General features: G+C 33.9%; 1 protein-coding gene across 1 annotated transcript in view; it reads right to left on the bottom strand.

The window, feature by feature from the left end:
* PRMT3 (protein arginine methyltransferase 3) overlaps positions 1-14973 on the bottom strand; it is a 122758-nt gene that overhangs the window by 56106 nt on the left and 51679 nt on the right. Inside the window, exon 11 of the mRNA XM_045808612.2 lies at positions 2441-2519. Within this exon, the coding sequence (XP_045664568.2) occupies positions 2441-2519 (79 nt within the window). The remainder of the gene's footprint in view (positions 1-2440; positions 2520-14973) is intronic.

Below are 14973 nucleotides of genomic sequence, written 5' to 3'. Positions count from 1 at the left end.
AATGAATACCTCCAAAATACTACAGAATTTGCTTGGTGATAACAGGGAGAAGAAATACTCTGGCTGACTGTGTTTTATAAAGGACTTACTCCATACCACTGTATATATAGTGAGACATATATTGAACCTAAATTCATGGAAAAATATCAATTGTGGTCCCCTCATGCTTACATGAATCTTTAATATTTTCCCTCTCTCATAATTCAATCATTCTTTCTAAAATCATTGCACTAGTTGCTTAGTAAATCTTTCTTTCAGAAAAACATAAAGAAAAATTTGCTTTATTACAGAAGAACGAGCACCTAGATGATTGGGGATAGTCAGGCATACTCAGACACAAAATAAGCTAAATAGTCTACTTCACATTACTCACTCCTGACTTTGCCTTCTTTTCTCTTAATTCTGTTAACAAGCAACATTCAATAGCACTGCCTAGGCAGTTAAATGCTGACCTCTCTTCAATATGCCTCCAGATTACCTCAGTGCTAATATTAGCTGCATAAAAATATGAAAAGAACTAGACTTAGGAGCCTCCACTTCATCCCTGATGATGGGAAATACTCTGCTACTGATTCATCAACTATAACCTCATTATTTTCATGCCGTAAGTTCTTAATGAATTTCATCGAGAGTTCAATTTAAATGTATTAAGTTGCTGTCAGTCCTTCAGTAAGATCAATGAATACCATTCAGGGAGGTATGGAAACAGTTCCCTGAATCTTCCCTAGAACTTCAAGGCAAGAATCAGATTCAATAAAGTGCATTTTCGTAGAGAAACAAAAAGGGATGCTGAAAAGAACACAAATATTGGAATTGGCAGATCTCAGTCTTTAAAATAAATAGTCAAGGCTTGACCACTCAATATGTGTCCTCTAGGACACCTCTGTTTCTAAAATTCAAGGGGCTGTTGTGAGGATTATACGTGTAATAATATAAATAAAAGTATAGTATTTGGCAGCTAGTAGACAATCAACAAATGGTAGATAACATTAGTTTCAGTCATTAAGTATGACAGTCATTTTAAAAAAGCCACTGCAACTATAGAAAGATATAGCCAATTTTCGCAGGGTAAAGTATATCTAAAAATTCTGGCTAGATTCATGTCAGAGATCAGGAGTACACCTTGAAATATTTGCAGAAAATATAGTGATAAAATAAATGAAAGTATTTTTGAAAAAGAAAGGCAAACCATTTAAAAGCTATTATAAAAGAATTCTATTATACTGGAGAATTTTCTGTGCTTTATGTTTTGGCCTCACTGATTTTTATTGTACCGTAATTGCCAAAGTGATTTCACAGAATATGGATGGGCAGGAGGCATAACTATGATCAAGTGCTTTATGTCACTAGTTCAAAATGTCCAATTTTCATCTACTTTTTTACAAAATAACTTTTTAGATTTTACATTTTATTTATCTATTTGAGACAGAGAGAGAGGCAGAGGGAGAGGGAGAAGCAAACTCTTCACTGAGCAGGGTTCGATCCCAGGATCCTGAGACCATGACCTGAGCTGAAGGCATATGCTTAACCAACTGAACCACCCAGGCACCCCTTCCTTTACGTAACAATTTTACCAACTGTCCTCTGACCATGGAAACCATTTGTTGATCTTGAAGCTTTGAGAAAGTAAAAGTTTAGGGAGAAGGGAATGATGGGAGACATGCTATTCAATTCAGTTGTAATGATTTGATTCAGTAAACTCATGATGATCTACCTACATTCCAGGAGCAGCAGAGCTTGTGCAAGGATCAGAGATGGACAAGACATAATCCCTGCCCTGAAAAGGACTGTTTGTATAAAACTGTTCATAGCAGAAGGCTTATAAAAACACAATCTCACTTAGAGTATACAGAATTAATATGGGAGAGCTTTCCAAATTTACTGGGATCCAATAAAAATACTGATAAAAATGCAATATATACAGTATAAAAATATTGACTGGGTATGCTGCACTTTATAAACTTAGTAGAGACCAGTCACTTTTTAAATGTTCTCATTAAATCACAGAGATGACACGTTTATACATTTAGTGAAGTCATGGAAAATCTCCCAGTAAAGTAGGTAATTTCCAACCTAGTATGAAATCCTCTATTGGAAAAAAACAAAAACAAAAACTAAATGCCATAAGGATTAAAAATCAAAAGGAGTTTCTGGTTAGATTTTGATTTCAACATCAAACAGCTTCCAAAGCTAGTCCTACCACTAGTATTTTTATAAAAGGCATTCTCAAGAATACCATTAACTTGGAGTGCTGCATATCTTCTGTAATGTTCTACTATCGACAGTATAGTAAACGACTGTCTTCAAGCTTCATCTAATGTAAACATCTTTCATTTCTATTGGAAACTTTCTCAGTCATGCATAGTTTATTTGAAATCCAAAGGTTCACTTGATTCTGCCAGACTACAATTACATTATTAAAACTAGAATTTTTACTCACCCGATCCTCCTTTTGCCAAGTATTTGTTCTTTGCATAAAGGACAGAATCTAACATAGACTCAAAAAGAAGAAAATAGCCCTGTATAAAATACAAAAAAAAAAAAAGGATTTTAGAAATGTATAGTCAATATCCTCATAAGTATATCAACTTAAATATCTGGGCTACTCTTTTTATGAAAGATGTGTTTTTTGTCTCTGCCATAAAATTTTCTGTGAAGTTTGCAATTACTTTTTGCATTAAATTCTCCAAGTACATTTAAAAAATCAGGACAGCGAAGTTTATTACGGTCGAATGTACTGAACCTTCTTAATCTGTGCTTCCACTTTCTAGACCATTGCTTCTTCCTCATTAAAAAGAAAATCTGAGACAGAAATTGTTAATGTACCTCTAACTCCCTGGAATATCGCAATATTAATCCAGGCAGTGGTTCTCAACCAGATTTTTGTCTCCTGGAGGACATCTGACAATGTTTAGTGCCATTTTGATTGTCACAACTCAGGGGGTAAGGAAGGGTGCTACTGGCATCTAGAAAGGTAAAGCCAAGAAATGCTGATAAACACAATACAATGCATAGGAAGCCCCACAACAACAAATGATCCAGCCCCCAAAGTTGACAGAGCTAAGGTTAAGAAAGCCTAGTCTAGAATAGCATTTCCCAAAGAGCTTCCCTCCAAATGACTTTCTCTTTTGTTTAAAAAAAAGAAAAAAAGGAAGGGAGGGAATCTTTAAGAAACACCAGATGCTTTACTGTCATCTTGAGATTCATAATGCAAATTAGCAAATTAATAGTTCTGGGAAGTGTCATGGTAAAGAGGACTACTGAACATATTTTTTTTAAAAAAAGATCTTATTTATTTATTCGACAGAGATAGAGACAGCCAGCAGGGGGAGTGGGAGAGGAAGAAGCAGGCTCATAGCGGAAGAGCCCGATGTGGGGCTCGATCCCAGAACGCCAGGATCACGCCCTGAGCCGAAGGTAGACGCTTAACTGCTGTGCCACCCAGGCGCCCCTGAACATATCTTAACTAGGTGTTACCTTTTGACTAAAAACTTTTTTTTCCCCCTATTTTATACCTTTCAACACCTTGCACAACTAGGGTTCTATGTTCATGAAATACAGCCCTGGAGTACTCCATTTTAGAAACCAGTAATGAATCCTCTAACAAGAAAGGATAATCATAGCACAGGTGAAAAGAAAATTTACCACTACTGGTATCATGTGTAAAGGATCAATGACAGCTTGAGTCAGTCTTTCTCATTCTAGAGTCTACCCCACAACTACCCAGAGCAGCAGGAAGAGTCAAGTGCTCAGCACAGTGCTTAGCACATAAAACACTGTCTTACTGCTTAGAGTAAGCCAACATGAATTCTGCCCTAATGACAGCATTCTAAATAAAAACTGTTCTCACTTACTCATTTGTTCTGTGCACAAATAACTCACAGGATAAATGCAATACTCTAACCACATGAGCAAAGACTTTTTAAAGGGGTCTCTAGAACAGGAAAAACTTCCAAACTTGGGATGCATAATCTTCACAAGAGATTATCATTATTTTTAAAGCTTTTATTTATTTATTTGAGAGGGAGAGAGAAAGAGCGAAAGAGCGTGAGGGGGAAGGGTCAGAGGGAGAAGCAGGCTCTCAGCTGAGCAAGGAGCCTGATGCTGGGCTCTATCCCAGGACCCCAGGATCATGACCTGAGCCGAAGTCAGTCGCTTAACCAACTGAGCCACCCAGGCGCTCCAAATCTTCACAAGAGATTTACAGCACATTTAAATTTATAGAAAATGCAGCTCACAAGCCTGAATCACTTAAAAAAAAACCTAACTGGACTGCAACTAGCAACTCTACATTGATGTTTACCCACTCCCAGCAACATACCAATTCACTGAGAAGAAAATACTTGCCTACAAAAGAAAGAGCGACAAAACCTTTTATTAATTTGTTTACATTAGGAAAATTAAGGATTTGGTGGAAACTGTTCTTTTGGTTAGAGTATCTCAGTAATATGTCTAACTCTTACAAGTTTGTTCACTATTAATATCATCTGTGTATTCAAAGAACAAGGAACTTTTGAAAGTCAACTAAGAAATCTTTATCAATCTGACATAATTATCATGCAGATCTATGCACACACTTGCTTATAAATAAGCATTCACCTGTTGATTAAAGCGAATTTTAATTGATGCCAAGGAATTATTAAAAGAGCAGTCTTCTATTTACCTTCTATTACTTCTTTTTTCAGACCAGTGCACATAAAAAGGAAAAAGATCAGCTGCTAAAACATGTTTATAGGTTGGGGAAAAAACAGTCCCTATTTGCAAGATTACCGCATGTTAAAACATTAAAATAAAATAAATTCATATTTTGATACAAAATAAGTATTCATTATAGTCAAGTCTTTTTTGGAAGGGAGCAAAAAAATTAGTTTGCCATTGATTTGGCACTGTGTCAAACTGTTTCTATTATTAACTTTCAAAGTAATTGGCAAAAATCTAAGTTATTTTGCTTCCTATGTCCAAACTGTCTTATTTCCATGTACTACAAATAAACCAAAGTCTTTTCCATCAGTAACTGAAAGTAGTTCCTTCTAACAACATACTTATTTATTGGATATATGATGAAGTTATTATTAGCCATCCATCAGAGATTAAATCGTGGCATATTTTAAACTGGTGTAGAATGGGGCTAACATGGATAGAAGCAGAGGGCTAACGCAAGTCTTTCTTCTTTCATCTTTCCCCGTTTTTATCCCCCTTTTCTCTCTTCATTAGTGTAGAATTAAAACAGTATCCTGTATCTGTAATTTTCCACTTCGGTATCCAAGTATTGCTTATCTAAGTATATGATGAGGCTTCTATTCTGTCAAAGTAGTTTATAAACTTTAAGACTAGCTGAACTAGTAAATCAACACACAAGCATTCCTTCGAACCAAGAATAGATTCACATTTCTTCACATTTAGAGTCAGTGAAGACTGACAATTTTATTTGTCATTCTTTTCACTCAGCAGTCAGATTTCTGTTCAACTATTACCTCCTCAAAAGGGATTTTCTGATGTCTTCACATAAAATATCTTTTTACTCTATCTAGCTCCATTTCTCTACCCTACTTTGTATTTCATTGTGGCACTCATGAATTAAAATATGGTTTATTTTTGTGTTTAACTCCTGACTAAAATGTAAGCTCCAAGAGGAGCAAGGACTTTATCTATATTGTTTGAAGCTATATTCCTGAAGGCTACAAATGTGGCTGGTAGACAGCAGCAACTCAGTAAGAAATTACTGAATGAATAAAAGAGTTACTAATATCATACATCATTATGTTTGTTAAAAATGAAACAGTACCTGCTTTTTGTTATTTTTCTGGTACAAAATAAAACTGGTTATTTTAAGAACGTTTTTTCTTTTTTAAAGTAGGTTCTATGCCCAGCATGAAGCCCAACACGGTACCTGAACTCACAACCCTGGGAACAAGACCTGAGCTGAGATCAAGAGTTGGATGCTTAACTGACTGGGCCGCCCGGGCACCCCTAAAATTGGTTATTTTTAAATGCTGTTTTGCTTTCTAAAATTGAAATTCTCAAACAGTAGTGATAATTGTTGAATTTTATTGTATTAAGTACCTTCATAAGGATTAACTTATTTAATTCTTCCCTAAAGCATATTTTATTGTTATTTCCATTTAACTGATGAGGAAATCAAGGCTTACAAATGTTAAATAACTTAAAACCATAGGACTTAAAAAACTGCTTATCGTCACAGAAAAAATAGTTGAATGACCCAGAATTTGAACCTTGGTCTAACTACAGAGTCACGTTCTGAATAACTATTCCATGTTGCTTCTTACATTGATTTACCTAATTGAAAATAAGATTTAGTGTTTGTATTATATTATACTACCTTTGTAATTAAGGACTCAAGTGTTCTGAAATGAAAAATTTCCCATAAAGCATATTAAACAAGATTAGAATTTATAATAGGTATATGATATATAATATGTCAGAGTGATAACTTCGTTGGCAACTGGCTCTTAGCCACTGTCCATTATGAAAATTATCAGTTTAGAAAATCAATGCAAATATTAGAATATATGTAGAACCAGTATATGACATCTGTGAGATAAATTAATATATCTAAGCTTTAAATATTAGTAGATGAAAAGATTCATATATGTATGGCTAACTGCTGTCCTTTCTCTCAACTTTCCACTTTGCTAAACTTCATTTTACTATAGGCTCCCTACATGATAGAATAGCCTTTAATTTCCTGGGAACTGTCCTTGGTTCTGAACCAAGTCATTTATTACTGATATCAGAAGGCGCTGCTCCAAATGCCCGGCTCATCTGCAGTGTAATTCAGACTGTAATTTCACAGGCTGCTGCCTCACCTGTAGGGGTGCCATCTGGAAGAGAATTATACCCAATATTTTCTCCCATGATGCTCATGGGGCACTCTTCTTTCCAAAGTGACATTTACTTTTCAAAATTAAAATTTGCATTTACACTTCAAAAATTAATTACTACAAAAGAAACACATTGGATTAAATCTGGGACTAAGATATTAACATCATTGAAATGGGAACCTTATTTTTAAAATGTCTGTTCATATCTTCTTAGAATAAATTAATGATAAAAGAAACTTGTGATATCTTCAGTATAAGGTATTCTCTTAATTTTTTTAGCGCAAATAACTAAGTTATTGTTAGGCAGAATTAATTATTAAAAAAAAAAAGAAAGGCAGGGGAGAGTTACAGATAAAATAAAGAGTTAATCTGTAGAAAGTCTGGTGACAAATAATAATTGAATTTATCTAAAGATAAAAATAAAAGATTACTTTTAACAAGTAAACAAGGCTATAAAATCTAAACCCAATTTTTGGTATATTTCTGAAGCATAATAAATATTTCATGACACTTTTTTCCAATACTATTCTCAATTCTGAAAAATTCACTGTAGACAGAACTGTTATCCAATGTAATTGGGACTACTAGTTGGTTGTTAATTGAAAACAATACATTTTAAGAAAGAAACACAAATGTAGATTTGTTTACTAATACTCTTTGAGGGCAAATCTATGAGTCAGGATCTTCACAATCTCCCTTGCATAAACCACACTCATAACAGGTTGTAAGTAATTTCCAGTTTGGGTTATTTTAAAATAGAAAAAAGAATCTAAGGGTACCTTGCCAAGTGGAGAATCTCTGAATTCTGTAATTCCCACCTTCCCACCTCTATTCTGTCACAATCGTTTTACTCACTACTTTATTCAACAGGAATCTTCTTCACAGTCTTCCTCATCAGTTTATGTTAATATTAACTGATATTATATAAAGAAGCAGGGAAAACAATAAGCTCTTGGTAAACCTATAATACAATCAATAGGAGCAAAACAGGAGCGGCATACTGAAGGTAATTTATCAGCTTTAAGTGTTCAGTTAGCCATGGAATCTAGCACGTTATACAGAAAGAATGCAGAACATCATTAATTTGCTGAATTAAATGAAGACTGGTTAAAGAAATGTCTATTGTATATCTGTGTGACAAAATACATTCTTAATGATGATACCTTTTAAGGAAAATCTTCCTCAATGTCCCACACTAGGTCAGGTGGGCTTTACAATATGATCTCATTTAGGAGTTGAGTTATTATCAATGCTTAGAAACGACAACTTTAAAGCAGGATTTCTTAACCTTGGCACTATCGACATTTTGGGCCAGATAATATTTTATTGTAGAGGCAATCCTGTCCATTGTATGATGTTTAGTAGTACCCCTGCCAAAGGCCACCAGCACTCTCCTCCTGTCTCTCTCCCTCCCCAACACCCCCACCTGCTGTAAAAACCTAAGATGTTTCCAGACATTTCCCAATGCCCAAATATCCCCAGGTGGGCAAAACTGGATACCCTTCACCACTGAGAACCACTGCTCTAGAGATTATCTATAAAGTAATTAGATAAGCACTTTCTCCTAATCTACAGTGCTCTCTGCTAAAAATGTACCAAACCCAAGTTTTTACAGGATATAATGTAACCTCTACTTATCTCACCCTTACGTTTATAAGAGCCTTACACAATGAATACCTGAATTGTAAAGTTTTCTCAATGATTCCCCAGTCTATCCCTTGATTCTTTCAATTTTCAATGATTCCCCAGTCTATCCCTTGACTCTTTCCATTTAAAATGTGCTAAAGCTAATGAAATTATCACAAATATGATGATGAAGATACTGAGATTTTTAAAACTGTGTAAAATCCTTTTGGGTAAGGTAGTTTCCTTTCTGACAGCTCTACAATGACTGATACAGATATCACACTTACACACTTGGCAAATGCAAGATGGCTGATGATATCAAGCAACAAGAATATCTGTATGTTTTGCATTTACTCTACAATGGGTAGGAAAAATAATATTTTGAACATGTATATGTACACACACACACACACACACAAAGACATCTTTTCAATGTTTTATGTATTTAGCTAAGAAACTTCTTGAAGCAGAATTTCTGGATTAAAGGACATGTACATTTAAGATTTTGCTCTGTGTCATCAACCTGCTCCAGAAAGACTGACAATTTTTATTCCCACAACTGTCTAAGGGAATTAAAGATATATATAAGTTTGTGGAGAATACTTTCATGTTCTGGGGTGGGGTGGGAGTATGAACTATAAAAAAAAGACCAATAAGTTTGACTAGATTAAAATTCAGAACCTCTGTTGATCAAAAAATATAAAAAGAATTAAAAATTCAGAGTTTGTAAAGATATCAAACACACACATATCTTTACTTCCCACTAATCATTAAGAAAAAAACAGGTAATCCAAAGGAAAATAGACAAAGAATTATATACAATTACTTCACAAAACAGGAACTCCAAAGAGCCAATAATCACAAATAGAAATGGTGAACTTCATTAGTAATTCAAACACAAATAGAAAGTACTACTGACTAGCAGAGAGGCAATAATTACAAAGTCATACAATGTCCAGTGTTGACAAGTCTATGGAACAATAAAATTTTTTTTTACTACTTCAGAAAAGTTTGGCATCATCTAGCAGTGCAGAAGAGCAGCACACCCTGTTATCTGGCAATCTACTTCTAAATATACATGTAGAAAAGCACACTTGAGTGTAATGGCATATGTGTACCTGTATACACCAGCACTATTATTTGTCATGGTGAAAAAACTGGAAATGATCCAGTGTCCACCAACTGTGGAATAACAAACACACTGTTATATAGTCACACAACAGAATATACAGAAATGAAAATGTACAAATTATCTATACTGGCAATATTGATGAATGTTATAAACATGACTTAGTGAAGAAAGCAAAAAGCTATTTTTAATACAAAAACATACTATGCTTTGATTCTATTTACATAAATCTCAAAAACTGGAAAATATAAACTACACTGATTTGGAATGTAAATCTAAGTGCCAAAAACATAAAGCAAGTAAATGATTACCACAGAGGTAGGAGAGTGGTAACCTCTCTGGGGTGGAAAAGAAGTTGTAACAGATACAATTAAAAGATAAAAAGATATTTTAAAATATTTCAAAAGATATGTAAGAAAGACATTTGAAGATGAAATTGGTATATAAATATATCTGAAGAAAATTGAAAACATACTTGGCAGCTGCTTTCTATATTCTGATCTAATGATTATACCAGTGTTCGTTATGTAACTATTTCTTACACTGTGTAAGTTTATGCTATCTTCTGTGCATGTTGTATTTCACAACTTATTAAAAGGAAGATTTTATGACTAGTTATATAATATGCAATAGTCTGGGAGAAGCCAAAAGGAATACACACTCAAATCTGTTTATAAATGTTAAATGTGTCTGGAATAGTACAAATTAATTAGAAAAATGCTAAATTAAACTAAAGGACCAAATTTAATAGGGACAGAGAACAATACTTCACAATGATAAAGAAGCCAAACTTTATCAATAATACACAATTCTAATGTGTATGCATCTAAAAACTACATAAAAATATCTGAAGCAAAAACTGACAGAAGTGAAAAGAGAAACAACTCCTGAACTATATGTAGAAACTGCATTATTCTTCTTTTAAGTAGCTAACAGAACAGATAGACTTAAAGTAATAAGCATTTATAAGATCTGAATCATACTATCAACCAACTTGACCCAACTGACAATTATACAACAGTCCATTCAACAACAGCAGAATACACATTCATTTAAATAAATGTGGAACATTCAACAAAACAGACCATATTCTGGGCCATAAAGCAAGTCTGAACAAATTTAATGTAATGATAACATACATAGCATGTCCTCTGATATCAACCAAATTAAATAACAAATCAGTAACAGAAAGAAAACTAAAAAATTTCCAAATGTTTAGAAATTAAACAACATACTTCTAAATAATTCATTCATCAAAGCAGAGATCACAGGGTAATAGTTTGAGTTGAACAAAAAATCTGCGGGATACAGCTACAGTAGTCATAATGGGAAATTCATAGATTTAAAAGAGATGAAAGAAGGAAGTTGTAGAACAATATGCAGAATATGCTTACTCTACACTAAATATAAGAATGGGGCTTGTCATCTATTTTGTTCACTGTTTTATCCTTCCTAGAACAGTGTCAGGCCCATAAGCAGCCACACAGTATTTGTTAAAGAAATGAATGAATGTGCCAAGAGGTAGAGATATATTATAATAAGTTATAAGAAGGATACACTAGAAATTGGTAACAGACTTTGTTGAGGGATTCAGTGTGGGTCCTGAGTGGTAGGGTAAAGATAAGATGAAATTTGTAACTTCTGTGTATTATATAGTCAAAAAGCAATAATAAATTTTACATATGTATAACAAATATTTGTCAGAGCAGCTATTTCACTCTTACTTCACTTGATTGTTACCTTCCATGCAAGAAGAATGAAAATAACGGTAGTAGCTACCATTTATTACTCAATTATTATATGCTTGCTACTCTCCTGCAAGACTACTTCCTTCCTCTTCTTATACCTTACAACATATAGTTCTCACTTTTTCGTGCCATGGACTTCTGGAGAACATAACACAGGAGATAATTCCTTCTGCATACTCTTCTGAAGTTTGAAAAACTCCTCTATCATTTTGAAAGTCTTTCCCCCACTAGATGGCACTCTTACTTAACAAACAAGCAAATGGTCCATTAAGCAAGCCTATGGAAGGCAAAACTGGAGGTGCCTAGGTGGCTCAATCAGCTGACCCTCTGACTCTTGGCTTCAGCTCAGGTCATGATCTCAGTGTTGTGAGACAGAACCCCACAGCAGGCTCCGCACTCAGTGGGGAGTCTGCTTGAAATTCTTTCCCTCACCCTCTTCTGCCCCTCTCCCTGCTCACGTGCTCCCCCCGCAAAGATAAATAAATTAAAAAAAAAAAAAAAAAGGCAAAACTGAATCTTCCAAGATCTTTCCAAATGCACATATGGGTAACTCCAGAGTTACAGAAATGGTTTCCAAGGATAAGGGTATGAAATGCAGTATTAATTTTCACTTTTTAAAAAGGTTTTATTTAGGGGCGCCTAGGTGGCTCAGTCGTTAAGTGTCTGCCTTCAGCTCAGGGCATGATCCCGGTGTTCTGGGATCGAGCCCCACATCAGGCTCCTCTGCTGGAAGCCTGCTTCTTCCTCTCCCATTCCCCCTGCCGTGTTCCCTCTCTCGCTGGCTGTCTCTATCTCTGTTAAATAAATAAATAAATAAATAAATAAATAAATAAATAAATAAATAAATAAATAAATCTTTAAAAAAAATTAAAAAAAAAATAAAAAGGTTTTATTTACCCAATGTGGGGTTCAAACTCACAACCCTGAAATCGAGAGTTGCATGCTCTATCAACTGAGCCAGTCAAGCGCCCCAGTGAATATTAATTTTTAAAAGTGTTTCCAATCTCCATACCAGTTGAAAAAAAATAATTATAATTGGATATTCTACTTTAAAAATTACAACTAAAGTATTAGCTACTACTTTTGTTAAAGAGAATTATATCAGAGTAATATACATGTATATACATAACAATATATAAAGTATACTAACTTTTGTATAACACCAGACTGAAAATATAAAAACATACATACATACATACCTAATATTTTTAAATAAGTCAAAAGCTTAAAAAAAGGTTATCTATTCACTAAGGGACAAAATAAATGGAATCACATCATTTCTTCATAATTAAAACACAAAATTAAACTAAATAAAGGAAAAAGCAAAATGTCCCAAAATGAAGAACAAGGAAATAAATAAATCTGATTGTATGTCACGTTGGTTACCTGACCAGCGAAAATAATTATTCCAAATGACCTTCAAACACAGTAGCTAGACTGTACACTTCCCATGAGATATATTCTAGAACAAAAGAAACTACAAAGAAATCTTCAAGTGCACGTAGAAGCCTTACTGTTAGTAATAAAGGTGGTATAAAATTTGTGAAACTACAATAGGCAATTACATGATAAAGTCAATAAGTAATTAGCATCATCTTAGAAATCAAGATTTTCTGTATGGAAGAAACACAAGAAAAAAGTAAAAACTTTAAAAATTCCATAATCTTAATTTGGAAAAATCAGTAAAAAAATCATAATTTTTCATATTAAAAAAGTAGCTACATCTGTCCACTAAAATAAACATAAACAAGCAATGACACTGCAATGAAAATTCATTACTCTGAAAATGGCAAATAGAAAATCCTGAGATTTTATCCTATTTTTCCCATTCAAACTATTGTTCATAATCAAATATTTGATGAGAGAAAGTATTTTCAGAATAATTTCAGCTAACAGAGAATAAATGGTACAGGCAGAGTATCATAATTTGCCAACTTTTAACGAAATAATGAATCCAAAAAATCATTTCCAATGGCTTCTAAAACCATTAGGTAGGTTTATAATGAATAGATTAGGCTGATAGCTCCAAAAGCCCCTGATCAACCTTAACATAATAGACAAACAGACATTGAGTCCCTTGATTCAATGCAACTGAAACTAACCACCACTGCCCTCCATGAAGTATTCTCGGCTGGGGGGCGGGAGGGGGGGACGACAAACAACTTTAATTTATTAAACCTCTATTTCTGGACCCCATATTTCTGGTTTACAAGAAATACAAGGAATAGAAAAACATGTTAAGTGACACCATAAGGATGCAATCATCAAAATCTAGAATTAAAAAATTCTACAGGACAACTGACACAGTTTCTTCAAAGAATGGCAAGGAAAAAAAGGGAGGAGGTAAACGTACAGACTATAGATTTTAGACCTGATAGCAAAAGCATGATCCATAAAAATAAAAACTGATAAGTTGGACTTCATCAAAATTAAAAACTTTTGCTCTGTTAAGTGGACTGGCTATAGACTGGAAAAAATATTTGCAAACCACATATCCAATTAAGAACTAGTAAAAAAGAACTATCAAACTCAGCAGTAAATAAATAATCCAATTAGAAAATGAGCAAAAGACACAGACATTTTACTGAAGAAAAGATACAGAAGGCATATATGCATATGAAAAGATGTTTAACATCATTAACCATTAGGGAAATACAAATTAAAATCACAATCAGATATCACTATACACCTATCAGAATGGCTTCAATAAAAAACAGTGACAATATACAATGTTGCCAAGAATGTAGATAGATGTTGCCACTGGAACAGTCACACATTGCTGTAAGAATATAAAATGGTACAGCCCTTCTGGAAAACAGTTTGGCAGTTTCTTACGGAACTAAACATGCAATTACCATATGACTAGCTATTGTACTCTTGGGCATGTATCTGAGAGAAATGAAAACTTATGTTCACACAAAATTATATATACAAATGTTCATACAGCTTTATTTGTAATAGCCCCAAACTAGATATTCTTCAAAAGTTAAATGGTTAAAACAACTTTGGTATATCCATACCAACTTTGGAATACTACTTAGAAATAAGGGAGAGACTATAGATATGTACAATAATTTAGATGAATCTCCAGGGAATTAAGCTAAGTGAAAAAAGCCAACCCAGAAAGGTCACATACCGTACAATTCCATTATTGTACAGTATGTGTACACATATTGCCAGAAGTTAAGGCTTGGGAATAGAAGAGGGAGGTGGGTGTGGCCATAAAAGGATAACAGGAGGGTTCCTTGTAGTGATGGAAATGTTCTGTATCCAATGGTATGAATATCAGTATCCTAGTTGTGCTCTTGCACCACAGATTTTCAAGATGTTATCTTGAAAGAAACTGGGTAAAGAGAACAAGGCATTTCTCTGTATTATTTCTTACCACTACATGTGATATAATCTACAATTATCTCAAAATAAAAAGCTTAATTAAAAAAAGATTATGAGACAAATTAACAAATGCAACATGCAGACATAACTCAGATCCTGATTCAAACAAATCAGATGTAAAACAATATACAAAATTCATTAAGCAATCAGGGAAATGTGAACACAGACTGACTATTAGGAATTTTTTTTGTCATATGGAATTGCAGCTGTATCGGTAATTTTGTTAGGTTCAACG

Source organism: Ursus americanus, chromosome 24, assembly GCF_024610735.1.
Source record: "Ursus americanus isolate L20-20 chromosome 24, mUrsAme1.1.p, whole genome shotgun sequence".
Lineage (NCBI taxonomy): Eukaryota > Metazoa > Chordata > Mammalia > Carnivora > Ursidae > Ursus > Ursus americanus.
The sequence above is the reverse complement of the archived record's forward strand: the minus strand, read 5'-3'. Positions and strand labels throughout refer to the sequence as shown.